This window comes from Anas acuta, chromosome Z, assembly GCF_963932015.1.
Source record: "Anas acuta chromosome Z, bAnaAcu1.1, whole genome shotgun sequence".
Taxonomy (NCBI): domain Eukaryota; kingdom Metazoa; phylum Chordata; class Aves; order Anseriformes; family Anatidae; genus Anas; species Anas acuta.
Window position 1 is genome coordinate 31,055,508 of NC_089017.1, and position 26,679 is coordinate 31,082,186.

General features: G+C 40.0%; 2 protein-coding genes across 2 annotated transcripts in view; one reads left to right on the forward strand and one right to left on the reverse strand.

The window, feature by feature from the left end:
• Positions 1 to 3,158, forward strand: part of ADAMTSL1 (ADAMTS like 1) — a 100,425-nt gene extending 97,267 nt beyond the window's left edge. The window contains exon 18 of the mRNA XM_068667296.1: positions 350 to 3,158. Coding sequence (XP_068523397.1) covers positions 350 to 456 — 107 coding nt within the window. The 3' untranslated portion in view covers positions 457 to 3,158. The remainder of the gene's footprint in view (positions 1 to 349) is intronic.
• Positions 3,159 to 11,949: 8,791 nt separating this feature from the next.
• On the reverse strand, positions 11,950 to 20,663 carry SAXO1 (stabilizer of axonemal microtubules 1). Its single transcript, XM_068665890.1, has 3 exons — positions 20,486 to 20,663; positions 17,424 to 17,626; positions 11,950 to 13,118 (listed from the first exon to the last, which is right to left on the reverse strand). Exons 1-3 carry the CDS (start codon positions 20,590 to 20,592, stop codon positions 12,172 to 12,174), a joined length of 1,257 nt encoding a protein of 418 aa, XP_068521991.1. The 5' UTR covers positions 20,593 to 20,663; the 3' UTR covers positions 11,950 to 12,171.
• Positions 20,664 to 26,679: the final 6,016 nt, after the last annotated feature.

Sequence of the window (26,679 nt, forward strand, 5' to 3'; positions counted from 1 at the left end):
TTTAATTTACAACTGCATCTTCAATGTAACAGCTGTTAGGAAACCCTAGAGCTTCCCTAGAATGCCAGTAGATGACACAGGAGTGCTGGAGAAGCTTCAAAAGCTCTCTCGAATGCTCTCCTTATGCTCTGAAAGAAATGGCTACCCACCATGTTCTCCTTTGAGCCTTTGGCTGCACGAAGTCCCCACTCAACATCTGCAGCAAGACAAGGTCGTGCTCGCTGTGAGATCTCCCAGTACAAAGCTGTTTTTGTCCCCTCTCTCAGCAACACAATTAAATATTCTTAGGTAAAAAGCCCTTCTTTCATTGCCTCATCACCGTTTCTCCTTTTTCTTTCTCCTTTGGTAGTGGAGTGCAGAGACACCACAAGGTACTGTGAGAAAGTGAAGCAACTCAAACTTTGCCAGCTCACCCAGTTCAAATCACGCTGCTGTGGGACTTGTGGAAAAGCTTGAAGACAAATGCAATGAAAATGGAGGAACAAGGGGATCACAGCCTTTGCTTCAATGAGGCAAGGACTTTCACAGAAAATATAAATGGAATGGATTTTTTTTTTCATTTTATTTATTTATTTCCCTTTAAAAGAAAAAAAAAAAGAAAAAAAAAAAAAAAGGAAAAAAGGAAAAAGAAAACCTTTTAACAAATTGTTGTTGTAAAGGGACCTGACAAGTTTTCCCTCCTATAAATCTGGGAGACAGAATGCAGCAAAATAATCATGAGGTTAGATAACAAAAAGTCAAAGAATCCCATGCCACCAGCAAAGGGCCTGAGAGGAGTGGGGCTGCCCCAAAATGTTTGTATACACTTGGGGATACACCAATAGATAGATGGGGAAGCAGATCAAAATGTAAACCTAGCATCACATTGAACCACCACAACATGAATCAAAGAATCAAACAGCTTGACAGATCATAGGGTTTGCAGAAAACAAAACAAAACAAAGCAAAAAATAAATAAATAAATAAAAATAAATAAAAATAAAAATAATTAAAAAAATACTAAACAAAACATTCATCTGTGCAGTATACCAACCATATATCTTAGAGTAGTTTGGGAATATAAGCATATGATTTTGCTTTATAATCCTATTATTACAACCAAGATTGGTTGTATACCTTTCTATACCCCTCTCTCCTTCTCCTCCCAGGCCTTCAAATGATCTCAGTGGGAGATAGCTGTTGATCTTTGAGGATCTAGAGTCATGTCTGAGAAAGTTAAACAATGTTGTGTAATGTGAGTGAGTCTAGAAGACATCTGAAAAAGTTCCCAGAGTGTATTTGTGAGGAAGGCTCGGCACTGGGAGGGTTGCTTCAGCACAGAGATGAGGTGGTTATGTTAGCTATTATCTAGGAGAAGGAAAAAAAGTATGATCTGCTACTAACAGACTGTAACACAAACCTGCAAATGTTGTCCTGTGCATAACACAGACAGGGAAAATATCATTTGTGGTAACAAGAGCTGCTTCACATACTACATCCTACTAACACTTCATAGGAATAAATAGGAGTACTAGTTCCCAGAGTTCAGGTTCTTTGAGAGCTGAGGTTTGGGTAAGAAATTTGAGGAAGTGGGTTTTCCTTTCCTGCTAATATGAATATTTTCTCTCCTGACAGCCAAGCCTTTCAGTCAAGTAGTAGAAAAAATTTCTGATATCTTTGGCTTTGTTCCTACTCAGTAGAAACAGAATAGATTCAGCATCCATCCCAGAGGGCTAACACCAATAAATTTTGATAAGTTTGCTCCTCTCTGGCTGCCTCCCACAAGAAAATGGGTACTACAAAACAGCATATTTTTTAAGCCTGGGTTTAACACCCTAAAAATATGATCTAAAAAGTGAGCCTCAAACATCACACATTGCAGGCTGTCTGTGAGTCTTTCTCCCTAGCCAATTGCAGTGACTATTCATCCATTGAAGTACTTCATCCTTTTAGTTCCTGGGCAATTCCTGCTCTGCTCTGAATAGGGCTTTAAAATTAGAAGGGATTTGCAAAGTAGGAGGTTTGAGCATTATAAAAATTTAAAAGAGATCTATCTGGATCTGAGGCTTTGACTTGAGACCATCTCTAAATCAAAGGTTTGGCTGTGCTTTACCCCAGTGGGGCTCAGGCCTTGTGGTACATTAATGAAAGGCTGTTCAAGTACTGCTGTGTTACAAATTCCGTAACGTGGACTTTTCAGCAAAACTGGGAATCTAATTCTGAGGTCAGTGTCAGATACATGACATTAAACTGTCTTCAGTTTGGTTGCTTCAAAACACATCCGGCAGTGGATGCTCTCACTATGAATGGGTCTTCAAGAAATAGTGTTGCTAAGCTTCCGTGTAACTTTTTATTTAAAAAAAAAAAAAAAAAAAAAGAAGAATGTCTTTCTATGTATGTAAATGTATATCTTTTGTGTATATTTATTAGGATTTCTTGTATAAAAAGTGCAATATTAATAATTGTACATTATTTTGTCCAGATAAAGCTATTTGTGTTTTTTTTTTGTTTTTTTTTTTTGTTTGTTTGTTTTGGTTTTTTTTTGTTTTTTTTATTTTTTTAAATCTCCCCAGAATGTTGTTCCTCTAAAATCAATGGTAATAGTGTATTTTTCACTTGCATTTAATTGAGGATCTGCTTCACTGTGCACTGAGTGCTTTATAAAATATGACATGATGGAGGGGTGGCATTTTTAACTTGTGAAATGATAGTTATGCATGGAATGAAGGACAATTCCTTAATAATAATAGCAATAATAACAATAATAACAATAATAATAACGTGGTGGATATTTCTAGTACTGTAGTTAACAAAAAGCAGCACAGGGAAGTATTTACATTTGTTTGATAGCTAAGCATATTCAGATGATCATGTGTTGAATGGTAGCTGTGTAACCATGCTGAGGATAAACAAAAAGGATCAGATCTGGAGGAGCCACTGTGTCATCTCTGCATAGTGTGAATCTAATTTCATGTGTTTGTTCTGTGAATTGTGACTTGGCAACATCTCAGTAAGATTTCTGAATATTTTACAAAAGAACACTTTCCTTCTCTAAAAAGAAAACAAACAAGCAAACTTGTATTTATATATATTTTTGTACAGGTAATGCAGGATACTTAGTTAACTACTGCTGTCAGATGTGTTGTTTATTAATCTTTAAAAAAAGCCAAAGTAGCAAAGCTTTTGAAGTACTCTGTCCTTATTCTGTATTACCACAGCAGCAAACAGCTGTTACATGAAACATACATGATCCACCATCATCCTCTTTCCCCAAGACAGGATCAACCCTGTCTTAATTTCTTTTTAAAAGTCTCCAGTCATTAAGATTCTGTGCCTTGTCTTGGAGATCTGTTTGAACTCTTCAATTGCCTTGCTTTATTCTTTTTAGCCTCTGTTTTTCTTCTAGAGGCATAAGGCCGTTGCTGGTCCTAAGTTCATGGCAAGTATATAGGCTCATAAAAGTATATTCCTTTTCTGTACACAGAAACTATCAAAAACATCTTATAACTCTTCTCAGCAACTCCTGGAGTGAAGCAATGCATACTACCCCTATTATTCAGTCTTTTCTTATATGTTCCCACTACTTTCATTAACAGAACTTGCAACTCATTGAAGCATCAAGTGTATAAAAGGAATCCTACTCATGAGCAGAATGACAAGGAAGAAAACATGAATAAAGTATTTCTCTTAACAAAGACAAAATCAGGTTTTGAATGTGAAGCTGGTTCTGCTGTTGCCCCTTTTCGAACAAATGTTATAATGCCTCTTCTAAAAGGGAATGATGATTTTGCTCTCATTTACTGACAGTTTCCCCAGTATGGTGTTCCCTCCTACACTTTTTAGACCCCTACACTGCAGGTGAATATCTCATATAAGCACATGCACACACAGATGCAGGCCAAAGACAACCCCTACAACTTCCAAGCAACTGCACTGAAGGTAATGGGAACTCAGTCATTCATTTTGAGTAAAACAAATATAAAAGCTGGCGTTGATAATAAAATGAACAGCAGACCAGCTTAGGTTCTCCAGAGAATAATTACTCTTTTTTCATGCATATGGCTCTGGTTACCAGTCGAGTCAAAAAGCCTTCAAAACCTTCAAAGCAAGCTTCCAGATTTCTCCCTACTAATTTTCACTGAGAAAGAAAAACAGTTGTGCAACAAGCAGACAAATGCAGTGCTGAAAGGTTCCCAACAGGAGACCCATTCCAGGCCCTTGTTCTGTGGCAAGGTAAGCACAACTAAGCTACTCCAGACATGTATGTCTACATGCATGCCTTTAAAAGCCATAGAAACCATGAGGGAGAATTTTCCAAAGTAGCCATTAGCTGGATTTTTTTTTCCTACTATATGGCCGTAATCATACAAACTGTAAATTAAGGTTTTGTTTGTTTTCTTTGCTTTTTGTTTTGTTTTGTTTTGTTATTTTTAAGCTAACTTCTCTGTAGGTAGAGTTTACACTTTTTTGTTGCCCTTTTTAGCTGACTTCTACCTATCAGAAGATCCCTTCTTTCACACTTGGACAATCCTTCCTCTACCATCTTGTGGTCTATATGAACTCATTTTGTCAGCTTCTCTCCGAAATCTGCCTCTCCACTCTTCCCCTCCCATCTCTTTATTTTATCTGCACCCTCGCTCATTTTGGGTTCTTATACTTGGGTACACACTTCCAATAGCTAGAAAACAGTCTTGAATGTTTTGCAACCACACTTCAGATCAAGACTACTCCTGTTTCACATTTGGCTTGGTCACTTCATAGTCCAGTATAACTGCTAACAAGATATACATCATTTCTTGTACTGCATGTTGCTTTTATCCATCTGGTGCCTGGTATTTGCACTCCTCTGTACTAGGCACTGCATCTCTTACCCAGTCTATTAACATTAGCAAGACTTGAATCCTAGTTTTTGCCATTGGAGGTACTGTTAGGTCACCAGCATGGCATAACCCGCAGAGTTCTTCAGTATGGTCTTTTTTCCAGCTTTAAAGTCCTGGAAATAGTAGAGGAAGTATAGTGGCCTCTGTGGCATCAACATCTGAAATAGCTGCTGCAGCTTTTTAGAAACAGGTTTCCTGACCCCTACTGCACCAATTTGGCTAATGAAATACAGTCTAGTGGATGGTGTGCTTAAAGAATGATGCATGTGACTTTGTCAACATTATTACCAAGATGTATCTACTGCTTTCTTCTGACCCTCCTTGCAAGTTATCCTATGAAACAAAAAGCTAATGATCACCTTATTTGTTTTGTGCCTAAACACTGATTCATAAATAAATTTGATTAATTCTTTGTCAGTGTAATCTGACACCTCAGTTTGTAGATAAAGGTGAACCAAGTGTTAACTCTCTTCCAGATTTTCAAGACCATTAAACTCCTCCCAAGTTCTTAATGATAACTGTCAGTGAGTCACTAATTATTTCAGCTAGTTCGCATAAAATTAACTTTATTCATTCAGTTATCTGATTCTTAACATGGAAGTTTTCAAACTGTTTTGAATGTCAGATTTTCACACATAATGTATATACACATGTGTATACACACATAGTGTATACAGATGGAAAGCTTGGAGTCACTAATGCTTACTATGGCCCTACATAACAGCTGTGGAATACAGTATGGAAATAATCATTTTAACCTTTTTCTTCATGCTTTTGTTTAAAAGTATATGTAAGAATAGCAATGGTCTTATGCACTAACTGTCTCAGTTTTTATTTGTGGATACTAAAACAAAGACAATGTCTAATACTTCCATTGGCAAAAGAGTAGGGGAGGAGACAATCAGATATCCTTTTTCTATTGATCATACATATTTCTCACACTAAAAGCATCTTGGTTTATCATCATTTCCCCCCCCATTGCTTTTCACCATCTCCACCCAACTATTTTCAGTTGATAAAAATCCAGTCTAAAACCTAGGCATATACCAAGTTATTTTAATCACATTTTCCTGTAAGGTTCTTACATTTTTAATATATATTTTGATATGAAGTTTGATAATACGCAACCTAAATGTTATTTACCCAGATCTATAAGGAAAAAAGCAAAGTTACAGCATCTTCTCTTATTATATGTTTCTGCCTTCCCCTGTCTTTTCACTGAGATAAAACTGAATTGCTCCCATTCTCAATCCCACATATGGAGACATCAATGCAACAGTAAATGTTATTCTGCTTCTGTCACTCTGAGAAGCATAGAAGCATAGAAGCATAGAATATCCTGAGTTGGAAGGGACCCTTAAGGATCATCAAGTCCAACTCTTGACACCACACAGGTCTACCCAAAAGTTCAGAGCATGTGACTAAGTGCACAGTCCAATCTCTTCTTAAATTCAGACAGGCTCGGTGCAGCAAATGTGGTGCTAGGCATTATCATTCTTTCAGTGATCACTGAAGAAGACTAAGACTAGAAATTTAATGAAACCACAAAGTCTAGCCCTTCTCTTTGGCCAGTATGGTTATGAAATCTGGAACAGCCTGTATTAAGCCATCCAATTCATTTTGGATGCCAGAGGCAGCAAGGGTGAGAATAGACAAGTGCCTTAGTGTTAGAGAAGTATCACAGCAGGGTCCATCTGGAAGAGATTTTTTTTCAAATGAAAAAAAAAAAAAAGACTAAATTGAGCTCAAACTCATGGAATGTACTTTAAACAGACCATCAGCAGTGGCTCCTCACTGATCTGGGCTCGTGTACCAGCTCGTGCTCTTAAGAAGGTTTTATGCATGGCTAGGTTTTATGTAAGGCTAACACCTAACACAGCATAAAACATTTTCTCACCAATTAAAAATAAAATTAAAAAAAAAAAATCCAAAATACCATAGGCAATCAACTTGTAAGTACTGTTGCTAGAAATATTGATGGCAAATGATATGTCCTCTCACTGATGTGGAAAATATCTGACAGCATAAAGCAATAAATAAAAGTTTGAAAGTTTAAATATTTGTTTCTAATGCCACCAAATATAACCACAAAAACAATCAGATGTAATTCATTCACATGAGAGTCTTGCCAGTGCATTTCATTTCATTTCTGTTGCAGAAAACTCACCAGAGCTTCTTCACCTTTCACACTTTCCAGTTTTGCCCTGGTGCCTGTCTTTGGCACTGTGACTGATGAGCACGGGCTGGGAGACCTGCACACACTGCTTCCACACAGAAACAGGAAAATGCCTTTAATGCCTCCCTTAGTCTGTATCAGTCTGTACCATATGTAAGTTATTTTGACTGCTAGCTGCTCTGAATTACACTGTTGATCAGCCCAGGAAGCACAGTAGATGGGAAGGAGCAACACAGCATTGTGTCACCCATCACACATCCATTTCTCCTTGGCATCTCACTTTGCCAAGTGAAAAGAGCTTCACACTGCCTCCTCACCTGTTTACGTAGCTCCAAAGAGATCCACAGCTCTCTGGCCCTGACCAATGAGCAGTTCTGAGGATCTGATTTAATTACTAAATGTCACTTCTTTGGAAGGAGAAGTTCCATCCTATCACGGTCCACACTCCCTTCAAAATGACTGCCTCTTTGTCAGTGAGACAAAGCTCTTGAGGAAGTCAGATGTCATGTTCCTAAAGGCCAGGCTCATCTGAACAGGATGTCAGTGTGGGCACTGCATCAACATAAAGCTCACATAACAGAAGCAACCCTGGTACCATGCAATGCCTGTTCTTCTTCAGAAAAGTGCTTCCACAATTCCCCTGGCACACAAATTCCCATGAAGCAACCAAAAGACCAGGCATCAGGATCAGTCCCTGAGTGTACAGGGGGCAGTGGCGTGGGCAGGACTGCACAGAGCCCAGGCAAGAGACTCTTCTGTGCAAGCAGGTCAAGTGCTCTGCAGCCAGGAAGGCACAGGGAGGCAGTTCAGCTGGATCAAGCAAGGGGTAAGGTCTATGAAACTGTGACAACTAGGTTTGTGCAAACCAGGATGACTTTGGTTTGCAAAGTCAAACCAGAACTATAAACACACTGTCTACCAGTCGTTCACATTGCAGTTCCCTATTCTTCCTGCTAACACTCTGCTTGCCTCTTAGGAGAGGGGGAAAAAAGGAAAAATGAGAGTGTTCCTTAAGCCTCTAAGCCCAGAAGCTTTAGATTTGTGTAGACATAAAAATAAAATAATAAATAAAATAAAATAAAATAAAATAAAATAAAATAAAATAAAATAAAATAAAATAAAATAAAATAAAATAAAATAAAATAAAATAAAATAAAATAAAATAAAATAAAATAAAATAAAATAAAATAAAATAATAAAAAGTATGCAGTTTTATGTGGCTAAAAGGGAAGGGGGTACTGGAGGGTTGTGCTCTGGCTACATATAAATACTGTTTGTTTAAGCAGTGGCAGGATGTGAGCAACTGCACAGTAAGCACTTAGTTATGCACACATGCTTAGGATGACATGGGCATGGGAAACCACTCCCTGCTAGTACCCTCTTTAACAGTGAGGATCCTGCAAGTGAGGATCAGGGCAGGTTTCTTTTCTTTTAAGGAAATGCTTAATGGTTGGGCTGAGGAGTAATTTGATTTGGGCAACATGGAGATTTACACACACACACACACACACCATTCCAACAGGCTGGGTTTTTTGGTTAGTTGGTTGGTTGGGTTGGGCTGGTTTAGTTTGGTTTGGTTTGGTTTCGTTTTGTTTCGTTTTTTAAGCATAAATTATTGGTTTAAATAAATAGTCCATGAGGTTGGTGGATGCTTGTTAAAATACTTCACCTCCTGAAACACTGATGGAGTCAGTTTTCAACTAATAGCATATAATCTAGTGATTTTATTACAAAAACAAAAAAAAAAAAAACTTCACTGTTAACCCACTACATACAAATCCGAGCAAATGAAATACAGCTGTGCACTGGCAGGATCCCACGGGCACTTTTCTTCTTCAGCAGAGAGCAAAGCAGAGCATGGGCCTGCAGGCTGGGCAAAGCAGCACTCTCGACCCCACGTGGTGGTGTTTGGCCTGCTGTTCAGGCCCTCCTCTGGTGCCTCGCTGAGGACAGCTCTCCGAGCCAGCAAACACAGCACTAGTGAGCTGGAGAAAGCCAGGAATGTAAAGCCAAATACACTGTTGCCTCTCTAATAGTTACCCTTTTCCTTCCGTGCTGAATGCAGGCTAAAACATATGTGGGACGGACACACAGACAGATGGAGAAAGTCAGGTTGCTCCAAAGCACCACTTCCCCTCAAAAACAAAGAGAACAGCATAAGCCATCAAATTACTGTTTCCTGTGTGGGAAAGAGGCAGAGAATGGGGAGAAAGTGGGATTTGTAACAGGATCAGCCACAAGCAAATTCTGCTGGTGGTACCTCAGAAAATTTCTCTGTGGAAGCTTCCCATCGCAGTGAGCCCACTATGAAGTTCTCTGCCCAAATGGCTCTTTCCAGCTGAGACAGTATGGCTCCCTCAGGGAAGTTCTCTCCATGCCTCAGGAAGGTCATTTTTTTTCCTTTCACAGTCGAAATACATTAAGACCAGCTGCCTCCTGTCTCTGGAGTACCATGCCCATGATCAATATTGCTTCTCTTTGTGCTATGAACATCCTCAGTCCTTGCTGGAGCATACCATTTATCTTTTGGCACTTTCTTCATAATTCTGAAATGTATGGGACACTGACAATTCACGTTCTGCCTCTGGCAATCTGTATAGCACTGGGTGAAGCCCTTCTCAGAGATTATAAATTCATGGTGGTGTGCTTCCACAGCTAGTACAGCCAAGCTAAGCCTGGCCTCCCAGGGCCAGGTATTTCTTCCTGCACTGACCTACTGCATCAACACTGGTAATTGTGCAGCTGTGTGATGCATTGGTTCAGGAAAATTAATTAAATAAGTCTTAACCCCATTAAAACACTGGCTTACTTTCAGCCAGGATGATCTCCTGGTCATGCACTCAGTGTTAATGTTGCCAGAATAAGAGAGAGCAGGAGAAATGTGCAACTGGAGGTGAAACTTTAGCAGCCCAACCTTTAATCGGCTTTAATTTCTGTGGAACCACATCTTTCATCACTTAAGTGAACTCATTTTATTCCTCAGTGTTATCACATGATGGTTTTAATAAGTTTCTTACACACTTCAGCTACATGTCAGAAGAAAAAAAAAAAAAAGGAAAAAAAAAAAGTGTGTGTTCACATACCAGGGAGGTCTTGAAATTAAATCAGTCCTGTCTACTTGACACTGCCGTGAATTGGTGCACTATTTGCAAAATCAAGACTTCTGTTATTAAAGTTCAAAATCCAAATATTACTGATGTTAAGTAACATATTACATTTCTGTTCATTTTGATAAGATTAGCTTCCACCCAGGGGAAAAAAAAAAAAAAAAAAAAAAACTGTGATAGACTAGACTCTCCTAGCTCCTAGCTCCCTAGCTCCTAGCTCTTCATTCACTGCCAGTCTCACATCAAGGAGTTGAAAGAACAGTCAAGGAGCTTTCAGGCATAATCAATGATCAATCTCTTTTGCAGTCACAGGCCTATCTATTTCTTTCGGATAAACTTCGTTTCAGAACAGACAGAATTCAATTTGATGAATAAAATCAGGAAAATTAGTAACTAAAGAGAGATAGGGAAGAAAAAATATTTTCCTGTCAAAGCCTTACATTAAAGACAGGAAGGTTCAAGGCAGCTACCAAGGCAGCAGGGGCTGAAAGAAATACGGAACATACCCTAGGTAATGACCTCAATACAGGTAAGTATGTTTTCAGAATCCTGAATTTCTGAACACTGTGTTTTTCTATCAGTGACTACGTAGTTTGGCCCCTTTTTATAGTGTAACTGGCCGAGAAGTGCCTAGTTGCCCCTGTTGCAATCCCAGAAGTTTTCATTGAACTGGCACATATATTTAGAAAATGCCTCCTGAACTGATTTAAAGACTTCAGGTGATGCAGAACCACTGTGTCTCCAGGGTAATTGCTCCAGGGGCTTCCCACCCTCAGGGTTAAACATTTACATGTCTAGATGGAATTTGTTTGGCTTGAGCTTGCAAGCATTTATGGAAGACTTATATCCCAAAGCGTTTCAAAGCTTTTCAGAAGTTTTAAAATACATTTATACAGAAAACTGTCTTCCATTCCTCTCTAAATACAAATGCTTTGAGTGGCAAAAGACATGCCTTTTCTCCAGCATGCAACAATTTTCCCTAGCTCTTGAGCTAATGACTCAGAATACAGCCACAGCTGGCAGGAGTAAGAGGGAAAAATATTTAGGAAGGTAGATTGCACTAAAACCAGTAAGATTCATAGTGCTAATGTAAAATTTGTAAGCCTATGTCGTGGACTAGGTGGTCCTAGTCTCTGTCGTGGTACGTATGTACTAGGAAGAAAATTAATTCTGTGCTAACTGAAACCAGGACAGCCTAGATAACAGCACCCAGCATGTGGAAAAGGAAAATTTCTGATCAGGAGTTTAACCTTGACCTTCTCCAAAAGATAATACAACTGCAGCTGCTGAGTGAAAGTTAACAACATATGGCAATTTTATTCTTGTTACACTCATGGCACCCTCACTGCATCCTTCAGCAAGGAGCTCCTGACACCTGTCCTATTCTAAGACTGAGCCAGGCTACCTTGCAAGTTGTAGGCTAAGGTGTTGTCTTTGGAATGACAACCTCACATCCGATAACCTAGCTCTGGGCAGCATGGCGACACAATGAAGGTGCCACCTCCTATAATTTTATCTGATAGTAGTATCTGACATTATGTCTTTTTGATGGAAGTGAAGAACACAGCCAGGTCTCAGACCCTATTGTCCAACTGTTATTTTCAGCTGTGAGTCCACAGTATGTAATCAAGCTGAAGAGATGGTTATACCACTGTCATCACGGAAGCGGCTGAACCCCTGCTATAATAGCATACACCACTGTGAGATCTCTCTTAGAATCTCATGAAAGGGTTATTTCTGTCAGTTAAAGAGCAGAAGTTAGGTGGGAAAACAAAAATAAAAATACAGAGAAACAAGAATTCATATGTCGTGTCCTTGGGTCTTATGTTTTTTATTTATACAATTGGTCCAGAAAAAGCCAATATTTGGATATTTTTTTCAAATATAAAATCAATGATTGGTTTTAAAGAAGATTGAAAAAAAAAAGAAAAAGAAAAAAAATAATAATAAAGCTGTCATTTTTAGCTCACTGAGGCCCTGCGCTTTGAATCCATTCACAAGAAGGCTACTTCCAGTCTCTTTTCTTGTGTCAACCTTTCAAGCATTCACCTTCAGAAGCGGGGATATAGAGTTTGTGACCATCAGCGTTGGTTCCCTCAAAGGTGTATCCAGGTGGGTCTTTGTAAGAAGCCAAGCATTTAACAATGCCCTTTGGTGTGTAGCTGGTAGTGTAGATGGTTTTTGCATCCATCAGAGTGTGAGGCCTAGGGCCTGACCATGCAGGTTTGTAGCTCTTTGTAATTGTGAGAAGATGAGGCGGATAATGGGTCCGAAAGGTGCTCAAGCAATCCATTGGTTCATCTGGAAAAGTCAGCTCTGGAGCATGAGTGATAGGCTTTACTCTCTTGCACACCCAGGGCTTATAGTCTTCCTTCATTGTAGAAGAGCTATCAAATGGCCCGGTGTTTTTCTTAAGCTGGGCCAGAGATCGGCACATCTTGGCTGGCTTACCGTTTAGGTGTTTGTAGTGTAACTGAGTAGTGGTATGAAGGTCCATTTTCTCTACCGGAGGTACATATTCAACAGTTTTTTTGGTGAATATAGGATGAAGTGGCCAAGCTTGGTATTTTTCCTGAAACTCAGTTATAGAGGAAAATGGACAATCATGGAGAGGCTTTGGCTGGTATGGTTTAGCCAGCTTGGCTGGCTTAGCAGGCAGCCCCTTGTAAGAAACTTTGTGAGTAGTGAGGCCATCAAATGGGATCTCACTGGGCTTGTATTTCTCATGCTGATGAATGTAACGTTTCTCCAGAGGGTGTGGGACGTAATTCACTCGGTAATTTGTCATATTCTCAAAGGGATCCTTGCTTCTCTGATTCAGATTCAGAGGTTTGAAGCTTTGAGTGGCAACCGGTCCCCTGTAGAGATAGTCATCTTGGACAACAGTTCTGTGGTCAAATTTTGCTTCTGATGGGTGATACCCACCGTCTGGTCTGATCATCTCTGTCTTTGGTTCATTCCACAGCACATAGTCATCTGAAATGTAAGAGGAATGTCTAAGTACTTGTAAGTACTATCTAAGTACTTGTTCAACTATAATAAGTATTTGCTGGTGTATTGTTGACATATCCTGTTGGAAACCTATTGAAAAAGTCACAGTAGAAAACATTGTACAACAGTGTACTAACCCCTGGAAATATATAGCAAATACACAGAGGAGACAAAAAGTTTCATGAAAATAATGCTGTGCCCACCCCCTGCCTACAGAGATGTGAAATGCAATCTCAGAAAATCAGATAATGTTCTAAGTCTTGCAGAAACATTTTCTGCAGGTAACTTTGTGAATCCTGTCCTCATGCTCAGTCAACCTGAAATCACAAACACGGAGTATCATGGCAAGGGCTTTGAATGCTTTCCTTTAATTTTCTGCAGCTATGCTGTGGCTGGTTCAGAGCACAGGCAGGGTATGCCTTTGCCTGCAGGAGACCATAGAGGTGTCTCACCCAGTATCACTGGGTCAAGAAAAACCAGATATCCACCACTCCAACCTTAATGCCAAGTTGCAGAGCTGTCTTTCCTCTTTGCACCTTCTCATCTGAGAATGACCTGATTTCTTAAATGCACAGATATGATGCTCCCTACTGTTGTCTGAGTTCAGGGTTTTGCAGTTGATCTTGGTGTCAGCAAGCTGTGCTGTGTGGCAGTTCCTCTGCTCTTGGCCTTTCTCTGTATGGCATTCCTGCTCTCAATACAAGCAGGAACCAAGAAGGAGCTTATCTCTCCATCTCCAGATTATAGCAAAACTGCTAGAATTTGCAGGCCACATCCGCACTGATCTGAAGGATTGTATCATATCACAGAGAGGGTTCCTACTCCAGAAATCTTGCTATCTAAATACACGACTAAGAAAATTTCTATGAGATGGTTTAGGGACACCAATATCTTCCTTCTTCATCCGGATACCAGGAAAAGTGAGGCAGCAGTGAGACTTAAAAATTTGCACCAATTCACACTAGAAGTCTGTTGCAAAGCTGCCTAGTTCTCAAACCTGTATAGCAGCCACAAGCCCTTCTTTTTTTCCTTCCTAGTAATCTTGTGCAACTTCCCCTAGAGAGCATTATGGTTACTGGTAGGAAGTTGAAATTAAATAGTCTTGGAGCTAACCCAAGTCTCTTTTATTTTTTTATTTTTTTTCCCCAGTTTTCTCTCCTTTCAAACCACATTGAGAGTCATGAGGCAAATAAGCTTCCAGCTGACTCTGCGCAGGAAGGAAGTCTGGATTTCAAAGTACTAGAGAGTAAATGATGCAATTAGGTATCAGGATATTCAAACTCTCCAATCCAAACAGTTATTCCTTCTGAATAGCAGCGGCCACAGTACTACACAAACACAATTACACAAAGGATATGTTCATTACAATGTGAAGTTTACCAAAAACAAAGTCTTTTTTTTTTTCTTTCCCCTCCCCCCCCCCCCCCAATTAGATGTCCATTTGAAGTCCTTCTGGTTTAAATCAAGCAGCTCTGCCTTGGCACAGGAGAGCAAGGAGAAGCCACAGGCGCCATGCTGCCCCCAGCCAGCAGCCAGGCCCCATTGCAAGGCACACACAGCCGCAGGGATGCCTGTGCAAGGGAGACAAGGCCTGCAGCACAGGGAATTTCTTGAATGCCACATCCGAAAGCTTTCCCCCACAGAAACCCATGCCTGATTTGGTGGAGACAGGCATTTGAGTCCACAGGAGAAGGCCTAGCCCAATGGAAACGTGCACTTGCATGCAGGGCTGCCCTCGTGCAGCTAATTAGTACAGACATCTATGAACATGGTGATGTGTGCCAGCATAGACACTCATCTGCTGCTGTTGGTGCTACTGAAGGCCAGGCTACATGCTCTGCTAGCCTGAGGGGAGTTCAAGCTCATGTTCCTGCTGGGGCAATAAGAGACATCCAGGCAATGCCCGCTGGTGGGATCCTTATCTTGAGCCTCTGCCCAGGGCATTTTATTGTCCTGGAGAGATGGTCCAACAGGGCGAACCAAGAGCATATACAAATGTGACATTACAGGGGATGTATTAATACACTGATAAAAAATGACAGCTGATGAGACTCAGCCCATGCCTGCACAAGGACTGGTTCAGAGATCTGACAGTTAAGGAGCCAATCAAGAGCTACAAAAATCCTTTTAGGTTCCCCCATCATTCTTGCTGGAAAATACTCGGTGCGTTTTGGATGTAAGCATGGCTTTTACAAAATATTCAAAATATGACAAGCTAGCCCATCTGTCTTCGATTTTAAAAAATTTACAATCTCTACACATTCAGAGACCTCATAGGCATTATGAATTTATGTTACTTAGTGTAAGCCAGCAGTGCTACTACTCCTTCAAAATATGTTACAATTTTATTGTAACTCTAATTCTTCTCCCATAGATATTAATAGTTTCCCTTGTAGCACAATCTTGAAAACATTAGGGGGTACAAGAGGGAGCAGAGGATATGAACCATATGTTATTGGAGGGTTACACATCCCACTACAAGTGAGACAACACTAAAATTAGATTGCATACCTGCAAATGAACAGAAACAGCCATGCGTGTATCTGAGAATAAATAAGACTCTTGAAACCTCAAGTTGCAAAGTCATCTGACATTAATTGTGATATACAATATCAACATCTTAAACCTACAATGTTATTTGACTTGTGGTGCGTGTAGTAGGAAGGAATCGGACAATACAGTAGGAAAGGCAGTTTAATAAAAAAGCAGCACTTGTACATCTTTTGTATGCTGCTTAAATATTTGAATTACTATAATTAATGAAATAGCATGTTACAAAATTTCATACTTGGAGTGTTGATAAGTAAAACCTAGGAGTGCTTAGAGAATAGCACAATGAAAACTCTTTTTGTGAACCTGGGCCTTTAAAAGTGAACAAATTCAGTATGCAACTTGATCTTTCAGGTGGTTTGGATGAAGATTTCTATTTGCAGTGTTTTCTGAAATACTGAAAATTATAACCAAATGTATATATGCTACATTTTATTGGAGTTCTGGAGCAACAGTTAAGGTATTGACCTAAATATTGATAAAAGATACATCTGGTTCAGATACATAGTTACGGATACATAAATAAAGAATGAAAGATCCTCTGCTTGTGCAAAGCAGCCTTCCTCTGTTGCACACAGTGAGGTTATTCCAATGAATACCATCTGGTTACACAGCCTATGCAAAGCAAAACGTTCAAAATTGTGTATATGTGGGTATTTTGCACCTGTGGGTCATAGTCTTCACCAGGCAAGTCATTCTAAATGGACAGTATTTCCTGTATCCTTAATGTAAAAATTCCAGTTCCTGCCATTGCAAATATGCAGCTGTAGTTAAGTCCAACTTGTAGTCATTTCAGCTGGGTAATCTTAGCACTGCATTCACATTCCTCTTGTTTCCTTACTTCCTTTATCATTTTGAGTTTTGAGAAAAATTGTTTCTGTGCAGTGGGACAAATCTCAATGCCAGCACCAATCACAAGTTTTCGTATTTGTAAAGCACAATAAAAATAAGACATTAAAAATATTGTAAGAAATACAGCTATACTAGCTATCTGCCTAGCAACGTTTTGCAGCTGTGCAAAAATGGGACAACTCTAATTTTCTCCTTAAGTCTTTCTACCAAAACCAATAGTTACTGTGACAGTGTAACTGAGAGCTTTCCTCCAGTGTATGCAGACAGAGAAGTAACACTGGTGGAAAGGAAGGAACACAGCCCCACAAAGCCAAACCACCTACACTAAGCTACTGCTACTTAAAAAATAAAGGTATAGTTCACATGTTTTACCAAGAAGAGAGCTTGAGTGCTTTGGACATTTGCATGGAATTTCTGGATGTCCATAATTCTCATACGTGTCTCTCGTATATCCACATATTAACCCTGAAGCACACACAAAACTGGTCCCATGTTTCATGACCTGCTCAGACCTCTTGAATTCTTCACATTTTAGATGTATCAGATCCACTGACTGTGTGGCTCAACCATGCAGTACACCAAGAGTATAGTCAGTATAGCCTAAAGGTAATACTGCTGGTCTTACATTCAGGAGTTCAGACGGCCCTGTTTCTACCTGGGAGCCTGTAGGCCAGCCAAACATGGCCATCAGGTGAATTCAGAGACACCCTAAAGTTTCCATTAATAGGGGACCAGCTTAGCCCCACAAGGTATTCCTCACAATTTTTGTGGCTCCTGCAGACCCAACTCATTGGTATACATGCACAGAAGGAATTACAGTTGCATTTGATCTGTCTTCAAAAATGAAGCTACTTGTGAAGTCCTGAAATGAGAAGCAAAGGCACATACCTTCATAAGTGGATTTTGTGTCCATCTTGGCACCAGAGATGTCTCTTGTCTCACGGGGGAGGCAAGGAAGTACTTGACGGATAGGGTGGGGGTTATAATCCTGTCTATAAGTGGAGGTCAAATCCATGCTCTCATCACTCTTGACATGCTTTTCGGGTTCTTTAAGTTTCAGTGGCAACACTTCATGAGCTATGTAATCTCTCCTGTGAATAATAATTTCATTATGTCTTTCGTATCAAGGACAAAAATATGGTTCTGGACATAGGCAGAAATTAATAGTTCCCCTTACCTTCACAACCCAAGCAAGTTTGGATAGGATACAAGCAGTTAATGAAACACGCTAGCCCTTCGTTTTTGGAAATCCAGATTCTGAAAATGGAACTTGGGCAGCTCTGGACAAGCTCATGCAGGACAGATTCCCCCTTTTCTTTACCCAGCAAGGTTAATGGTCTTACTCAAAGCTATTTCTGTTCTTTGGGGAAGGTATACCAGAAGACATAATTCCTTTTATAAAGCCCAGCAATTACATCAGACTATCTATTATGCATGACAAATGGAACAACAGCCTTCTCAGACAATGGATTGTACAGCCGTTTAACCCCAGATGGAGAGAAAACAACAAAACATTTTTACAGCAAGACACCAGTTGAGGAAAGAAACAATGTGGTTTCTTTCCTCAACTCAACTCAACTGTGGTTTCTTTCCTCAACTCAACTTTCCTCAACAAGACAGGCAGCTTTTTATCATGCATCATTGTAAAATAACTATATGAAGATACTGGGGTAGTGTCACTTAACTAAACATTACAGAAAAAAGATGGAGAAGAAAATTACATCAGCATCTGACCTGAACCTATTTCACCACCCACATCCTCTTGTATAGGGCAGACAGTCTGCTTCCTGGCACCAGAGAGTTCAGTTTCTAGTGTCAGAATAACATTCCGATGGTATACTAATCTGTTTACCCCTTTGGCAGCTGGGCAGGAGAAACGGTCAGTACTGGAGCTATTCTAATATTAACATTACATTTTCCATCAGGAACAATGCTTCTTGAGTCTGGGGCTCTGAATTTAACTTGTTAGTCACATAATTTAGGAAATGAACAAGGTTATCAAAAGACTGCGTGGAGCAGAAGGGAGGAACATCTACATGGCAAATTTTTAATTATAGTGGTAAAAACAGAAATGCAAAAGTAAATAATTCCAAGGGTATGAAGAATTCCTCATAAAGACATCACACAAGTTGTAGCCACTTGGTATTCTTTTTTAAGGAGACAACAAAAGGCAAACAGAAACTACATAGGCATGCAGCAACCTCAGTAGCAGGGAGGATTCGGTAATAGACATGATCTTTCCCAAGCCACTCACAGAGCACAATAAAATCCAATTTTGAAGCAGCCGAGCCTGTACCACAGGCAGGTAACTGATCACAGGCAGATGATTCTTCACCAGTGTGATTTCCTGGCAGTGAGAGAACTTTCTCTCACTCTGTCCATTGCATTGCAACAGAACCTGCAGTGGAGAGGTCAGACAGAGGACAGATTGATGGGCTGGTAAGTCAGTGGCAACCTGCATCCAAGACACTGTGAAAAATGGTACTGCCTACAACTCCTGAACGTTGTCCAGGAGGCTTACTGCTTCCCTGTAACATCTGACGTTCAGCAGAGGGTTTACTCCATCCATTCACTCTGCCTGAGAGGTGTTTAATCACACAGAAGTAGAGATCCTAGCAGAAATCTAACAAATGGTGACACCTTTACACTAGACCTTAGTACTTTCCAGGTGGATGTCTTTTCTTGCGAGTGCTGCCCAGAAGACAGCAAGATTTGCAATCCAATGGCTAGCAGCTCAAGCTCCATTTTCTGCTCCTACAAGGGTACGTGAGTTTTAGTTGTTTGATAAAATGCATGCTCTAAAGAAGCAAGTAGAATTAGTTTCTTCTTTTCAGAAGCTTTTCATTAAGCTTCAGGAGTAATAGTTATTACAGGAATCAACATCCTTGTCTGAGCAAGGGTAGTTTTGCTGACTGACCAAGAATTTTCCAGGATTTCTTGACTCCATGGTGGCTGCCCCTCCTTACTGTCCTTAAGAGGATTAAAATGAGCCCAGGATGTATGGGCAGACACAAAGACATCTAGCTGCTGCAGCTGCAAGTGGAAGGCATACATAGAAATGATGTGTGAGAAAGTCTCGTTGAAGCCCTCTGAGTCCCTGCTGAAATCTCTAACATAGAGAGAGGCATCCCACATATGAGCGAAAGTCAGACATTTTGGCCTTCATCTGCAATATTTGTGTTTTAGTTTGACAAAACTTAAGAAGGTATAGAGAGGGGAAGGAGTTCGTAAAGCTTGTCAGGATCAGGATGTACAGGTGGTGTTAAGAGTTTGTTAATAGCCATTGGCATCTCCTTAGTCTCCTACTCAGCTCAGCAAAGGCAACTGTGAGGTTGTTTGTGACTGTGCCTCTGAGCGCAAAGAAAGCAAACATCAGGCAACAGTGCAAGTGTGAGGATTTCTGCTGAACACCAGCATTGGGCTGCAGCATAGCCAAGAAGAAAAACTGCCCAGCACGACATAGGGACTACCCTGAGGAGCACACCCACACCCCCCTTCCAGTTACCAAGCTTTACCGTATTCATACCTCCTTGCAAACCAGTCACTCAGGTTGCAGTGTACAAAATGCCACTCAAAGCACAGAACAAAAGAAAAATACTCCTCAAATATCATCTGTAGTTTCCCAGGCAATATTTCAGCTTCTTTCCCACAAGCCTTCCCAAAACAGGAAGAGAACAAAGAGCAGGGCTATGACCGTGCTGCTATGGCCTGTGTTTTCTTCAATCAGATCACATCTCAACCTCCTGGAAGTGCAAGAAAAATAACTACTGCCCTCCACTGCAACAACTGGCCTCAGACATCCATCACGCCTCACCAGTGCTTTTACAACCCCAGCATTGTTGTCTTCAGGTTCCCCTTGTGGAAAGCAATCATTGTTTTCTCTATTGCCCATCTCTAAAACACACATTCTCTAAAACACAACCTTCATTCTCTTTCACTACTTTTCATACTTTGTAGTTGAGATGCCTTCCATGGGTATCTGTGCCATCTTGTACTCATCCTTTGGTTTGAATGAGTCTCTGGGAAGTGTGCAGGGATAAAGAGGATATTTCTCCATGTACTCCGATAGCACACATGGCTTCTCGCTCTTGTCATAGGGCCTGGTGGGCAGATGTGGACAATGGTGGCATCTGCAAGGAAAAAAATAACAGGGGATTTAGTGCCTCACAGGTCATTTTAGACAGCTGACTGAAAATACCTTCTATAACCTGGCTGTAGGGTACAACTATGAAGCAGTGGATAAGTGAACATTGCAATGACTGCTATAGCTTTGGTTATACCAAGTCCAAAATCACACCCTGCACAAAAAATGGGTTGTTTCTGTCTTGGTCTATACCCTGCAGTCACAAAAAGTCAGTGAAGCCAACAAAAAAAGTCTAAGAAAATCATGTTCACCTAGATGAAGGAAAAAATAATAATCTGAAATAGAAACAAGTACTCCATATTGTGCTGGACTGGAAACTCCATTTAATGTTCCTTTTGTTCAATTTCTCCTTAATTTGTTATCCTACTCTGTACACTTATTGAGCTCACTTGAGTAGATAAGTGAGAAAAAAGGTGACAGTTTGGGAATCTCTATTCACTCCTCTATGCACTCACACTTGGACAGCAGTGCTCTGGATTTAAATGGCACATTTGCAGAAAAATAGAGACATGAGCCATAATGATCTAGATGTCCTCCTGCCATAACTAGTCACATTTGTTCTGAGATCAGCAGGAGCAATACCAAGGAAGTATCTCCTATGAAATTCTGAGCATATATGCTGAGAGCAGATGTTTGTACCTTGATAAACATGTATGCGCCTTCTATGATTAGGCTCCTGAAAACTTACAGAACAGCTCTAAAGATGAAAATAATGATATGAATCATTTCATCACATTTTTGCTATTTGCTGTTCTTTCAATGCTTCACAAAATCCGTTCTTTTCTGAAAATGTCACTTCTGTAGTAAGCCAGAGCCTTCAGATTAAATTAGTTCCATCAACTCCCATAGATCACCAATGTGATGCACCAGTACAAGCCTTGCTGCTGGTGAGAGGGCACATCTGCAATCAGAAGCCATAGCGTGGCACACTTAAGGTGTCAGGGTAGGGGAATGAAGGCTGACATGTGAACAAGAGAATCAAACGAAGGGTGAACAGAACAATCCACCCTTTAGTTCTAGTGAAGATTTTCTGGAAGACAGTACCTAAAATATGGAAAATGTAATTTGTTAATTCCCAAAGCAGTTACATATGTTGTTGACTGCTGGTGTTGACTTTGAGGACATCATTGTTTATGCCAGCTGAAGCTTCTAAAACCTCTACACCACAGTAAGTATATTAGTTCTGGAAATGGTCTGGTATGAAGCCATATGACCACTACTAAAGCTGTGGTGCTTTCCAGTCTGTTTTCACTTATGTAGCTGTGTACACTTGACGTCACTGTATGCTCTCCCGGGAGAGGGTCAATTTCTACTGCTACTTGCACACAGAAGTACCATAGCTCCTAGAGATCAGAAAGCTATCCTGAAGTGACTTTTTCAAAACAACAAAAAACATGGTATCCTCCTACGTATCTACAGATTTGAGCCAATACAGGCCAATTGACATGGTAAACAATAAATTTCTCAGTATGGCCCCCTGATGTGAAGTTATCTTTGAAGCTAAAAATTCTTAAAATTAGTGTTGATTATTAATCACTCCCTTAAATTATACAAAACCAAAGTCATATGCATTCTAATTTTTCAGTGAGAGTAAATCTTAGAAACATGGAAATCATCTAAAAGATACCATACTTATTTCAGGGGCTCACCAAATTTCTTAATTAATACTGCATCCTAATCCAAAGCAGTTATCTGTTTAGAAGTCTGTACTCTCTCTGAGCAACATATTATTTACCAGGGCGCAAGCATTTTCCAAAGGTTGTGTTACTGAAAGAAATGGTAGGGAAGTGACATTTTTTGTTTTCTTCTTGAATGAAAGAGGGCTGTGTATAAAACAAGTTTGTGTTTTTCATTACAGGATTGCTACTAACTGTCTTCAGCATTTCCTGCATTATGTTTTTGTATACAAAATCCTTTAGGCCATGCAGAAATGTATAACATTAAAGCTGAGCTACTGTTGGGACTTCTAACCTAGACATGATGAGGCTAGATTTGTTAAAACTCAGACACTTTCCAGAGACTTTGCAGAGATAAACTATGGAGTTATCATTTCTTGAAACAGATTCGGTATTATTCTCTACTGATCACTACCATTACAGGTGTTTACAATAGCAAGAATAAGTCCCATTACAGAATCAAGATCTCTCAACGCTGGATGCTTCTCCATAACAAAAGAAAGAGCAGTGTAGCCATAACCAGGCTCGGTTCTGGCCTCAAGCAAAGGGTGGAACAGAAAATATTTGTGTATCTGTAGACCAGTAATTTGTGCAACTTAATAGAAGCAAAAAAATCTTTGAAGGCCCAGCATCCATTGTACAGACAGTTCAGGGTACGTTTATCCCAGATGAGCTCTAGTCCTGTGCTCTACCAGAGGTCATCTCTCTTTCTGTATGGAGCTCAGACTGGGATATGCACCAGAATGAGGACACTGAGGACTAGCAAATTTTCTGCAGCAGCTCACTCCTGACTGTAACTAAAATACCACCATGGATCATCCAGCACTGGTGACCTCCTTCTTTCCATGCTGTGGCCAGGCCAGAGCAGTGTGCAGAAGGCTCATCCTGTCAAAGACAGACTTTGGATTTCACCCTCAGATTTCTTCCCAGAGACATAACAGTTTATGTCCCTTTCTCGTTTGATTTAAACCTGCTGGAGTCAATGTGAACTTTGCTGATTAAGGACTTCAGGAACAAGCCCATGGGACTCACAGTGAGAGGAGGCCTCTGGTTTTATGTCTCATACATCATTCCTGTCAAAGTCAGTGTTCCCTTCCGAATGTGTGTTTCCCAGTGCTCCATCTAGTCCAGATTTGAGTTATCCATTTGAAAGAACTTCTATACTTAGCAAAATTACTGTTAAATCAGATGTTGAGCAATTGAGGGTCAATCAATGTCTGATTACTCTTGCTTGTCCACATGACATTCTTGAAACGCACTTTGTGACAAAAACCTTCCAAGCATAGGCTGCACTGACACTTTCTGGCCACGTCTGTGGTCTTTTAGCATTCCTAGGAATTATTCCTCATCCTCCAAGGGAAAATGATCTGCCTAGTCTTTCTGCTTCAAATCTGTTGGCTTCACACTTCCCTTAAGTGCACTTTCTTCCCACTGCTCTCTTAAAGTCTCTAACACAGCAAGCTAGTCTTAAGTTTGGCTTTGGAATGTGTTGATGAGGCCCTTATGTTAGCTTTTTATGACAGAATTCACTCAAACAGGGTGAAGGAAATAGTTATACCACCTCGTTCACCATGGCCCTGCAGTAGCACTTTTCAAATGAGGAATTAATGACACTTCATTAACATCATCAGGTAGTATCCCATTACAGCTCACCTGCACACAAGGGTTTGGAGAGGGTCTCTTCCAACACTGAGCTCCCAAAGTGTTCCAGAGCAGAGGTTCTGTGCATCCCCCTGCCTGTGTCAGACAGGCTCTCTGTCACAAGCTTTTGGTCCTGTATCCTGACACGTACCCAAGGCAGAGGCCTGTGCCTACCCAACGGCCCTGTTAGGAGTAGGAGACATGAGGGGTCCTGCAGATCAGCATGGCAAGGGTGGGTAGCCCAGATAGCTCCAGAAGACCACACAGAAGTAGGAAGGGAACAGTTTGCTGAATCTATATTCTTCACCTTACAGACATCTGGTTCTGTGAACACTAGGGGTCTTCTGAAGAACCTGGGATTGGAAAAAAAGGACAGCATCTCCTGCAGATAGTAGCAGCCCTAGAGTGCCAAGTAGTTTGCCTTGTGATAAAGCTAAGCCTTCATCAGGGACCAGAATGATCTGGCAGTGCTTTATACCTCAACTATTCACCCACTCTTCATGTGTACATTTCTCCTTTCTCTGTTTTCAGGCACAAAACAACAGAATGAGATTTTTCAGAGCTAGCTCTTCAGAAACACACTTTCCAAAAAATAAGCCTCTCAAAATTAGACAGAAACACAAATCTGAATCTTCTGTGTTCTGTTATTTTGCACTAAATTGCAATGTGTGCCCACAGATATTAGATTAACACACTCTATAAGACTACAATCAGAATATGATCACGATTAATAGCTCACCACCAACATATGATATAATAAAAGCTTCACTTCTGCATTCTGAGAGATATTATTGAAAATATTTTACTGAAGAATAATGTAAATAACAGAGCAAAACTATTAAATAAAAGAAATGGAAGAACACTAGACCTTGCATTTTGGTACACTTTACTACTCCTTCTGGCATGATAAATATTTATAAAAGAACTGCATAATTCTCCAGTACTGAATTCGCTGTTATGTGTCTGCTGCAAGTTGGCACACTAATGTCAGAACTAAACAGCTCAAGTCATAAAAAATGGTATGTTACCTTATAGTCACTATTGTTTTAGTACTGCATATGTCAAACTGTACCTCTTTTTCTAAATGCTGACGAGACCTAGATTTTGACATTTCTTAGGCTTGCCTGTTTAGATGATTGTTTTTTTGTTGTTGTTGTTTTTTGATAGTTTTTGTTCTTTTGGCTAATTGTACCCTGATTTTCACTTGTCCAAATTATTCTTTACTTGATTGGGGTCTATCAAGTTAACCTGGCCAGTATTTTTAATCAAGTATGACAAGGAAATGCATAGGTTTTTTAGGCCCACTAAGAATTATGGAAGAACACCAGACTCTTGGAGGGGTAGAAAGCTAGAGAATTTCCATTTTGAACCATTTAGATTTCCAGTAGCCTAGAAGCAGACAATGATATCTTGCAAGCAAATATTTCCCAGCAAGGGAACCTACACTGCCAAAGTTTTGGACTCATTCTGAAAACTTTTTCCATTTGGCAGAACTGAGCCTTCTAATTCCGTATAATGTGCTGTCCATATTTCCAGCATAAAATTAGCAGTTATATACATTATTGTATATGTAAATCAGAATATTAGTATAAAGGACATCTATGTAGGAAAAAAGTGACAAAATTCATATTCTGCAGTTTATACATTTGATGTGGGAAGTGACCCTAGACCTCTTATTCCCCAGGCTACACTCTCAACCACAAAAGCAACAGCTTTCTGAGATTTGGATCTTATGCTCTGTAGATGAACAAGTAATGTGTTCTGTGTAGTTCAGTTAATTCTCAACAGCACCACCAAACACAAACTTTACACCAGCTGACATCAGCTCTCATCAGAAGGCACTGGCTTTGAAGAAAACTGAAATTACTGTATGTCAACATGTCCTGTTAGTCCACAACAAGAAAGCCAAGAATTCAAAAGAGCATCAGTGATAAATCACACTTGCTCTGAAATTTCATCCAGGCAAAAGATTCCAGATGTGTTGTCCATGTGAAAATAAGATGATCGGGACCTTGCCATTGTGGAGAAACATAGGGACAAAGAAACATTCATATAGATGAAATACTGTATCATATGAAAATACTATGGGCATGTGTTCCTTAAAGTTAAGCATCAGGATTTTTTTTTTTGACTAAAAAGAGCACTCTCAGCTTACAACTGGAGAAGATATAACTTGTATTGTGATTAAGCTAGTTGAGGTGCATCAGCAAGTGTAAGCTGCTGCTGAAACTCAGCCCACTTGTTATTTTTGTCATTTTTGACAGACTTGTACCAAATTTGTTAAGTATGAGAAGACATAATATGTTCTGAAACTATGTTAGCAGAATGTGGATAACTAGGCAATAGCATGTAACTCACCTACCAGTCTGTGCAGTCAGAAGAAGATACTCTCAGCTCAACAAAAGTCTAATTGTTTATAGCCATGGGGTCTTTGGTTCTGCTGTTACCTGTTCCCTCTCTCATATCACCCCACACATGTACACCTCTGTGCTATATCCCATGTCTACATTTTCAAGGCCTCTGTTATCACACCAGGCCTGTATTGTCTTGCATTGCATTACTATGATAGGGTCATAAGCTTTGCATTATGCACAGAAATACAGGTTACCACTAGCTATATAAAATTGTGGCAATAGAACATGATTGCGCAGAGACAAGCAGAACTAAAATAAATAAGGTGATG

Bases quoted from the DNA above. Each gene is read 5' to 3' on its own strand.
- SAXO1 (XM_068665890.1), bottom strand. From the start codon at position 20,592: ATGGAGAAATATCCTCTTTATCCCTGCACACTTCCCAGAGACTCATTC. The intron at 17,627-20,485 runs GTATGAAAAGTA...TATTATTCACAG, and splicing joins GAAGGCATCTCAACTACAAA to GAGAGATTACATAGCTCATG. The intron at 13,119-17,423 runs GTATGTGCCTTT...CTTACATTTCAG, and splicing joins CACAAAATCCACTTATGAAG to ATGACTATGTGCTGTGGAAT.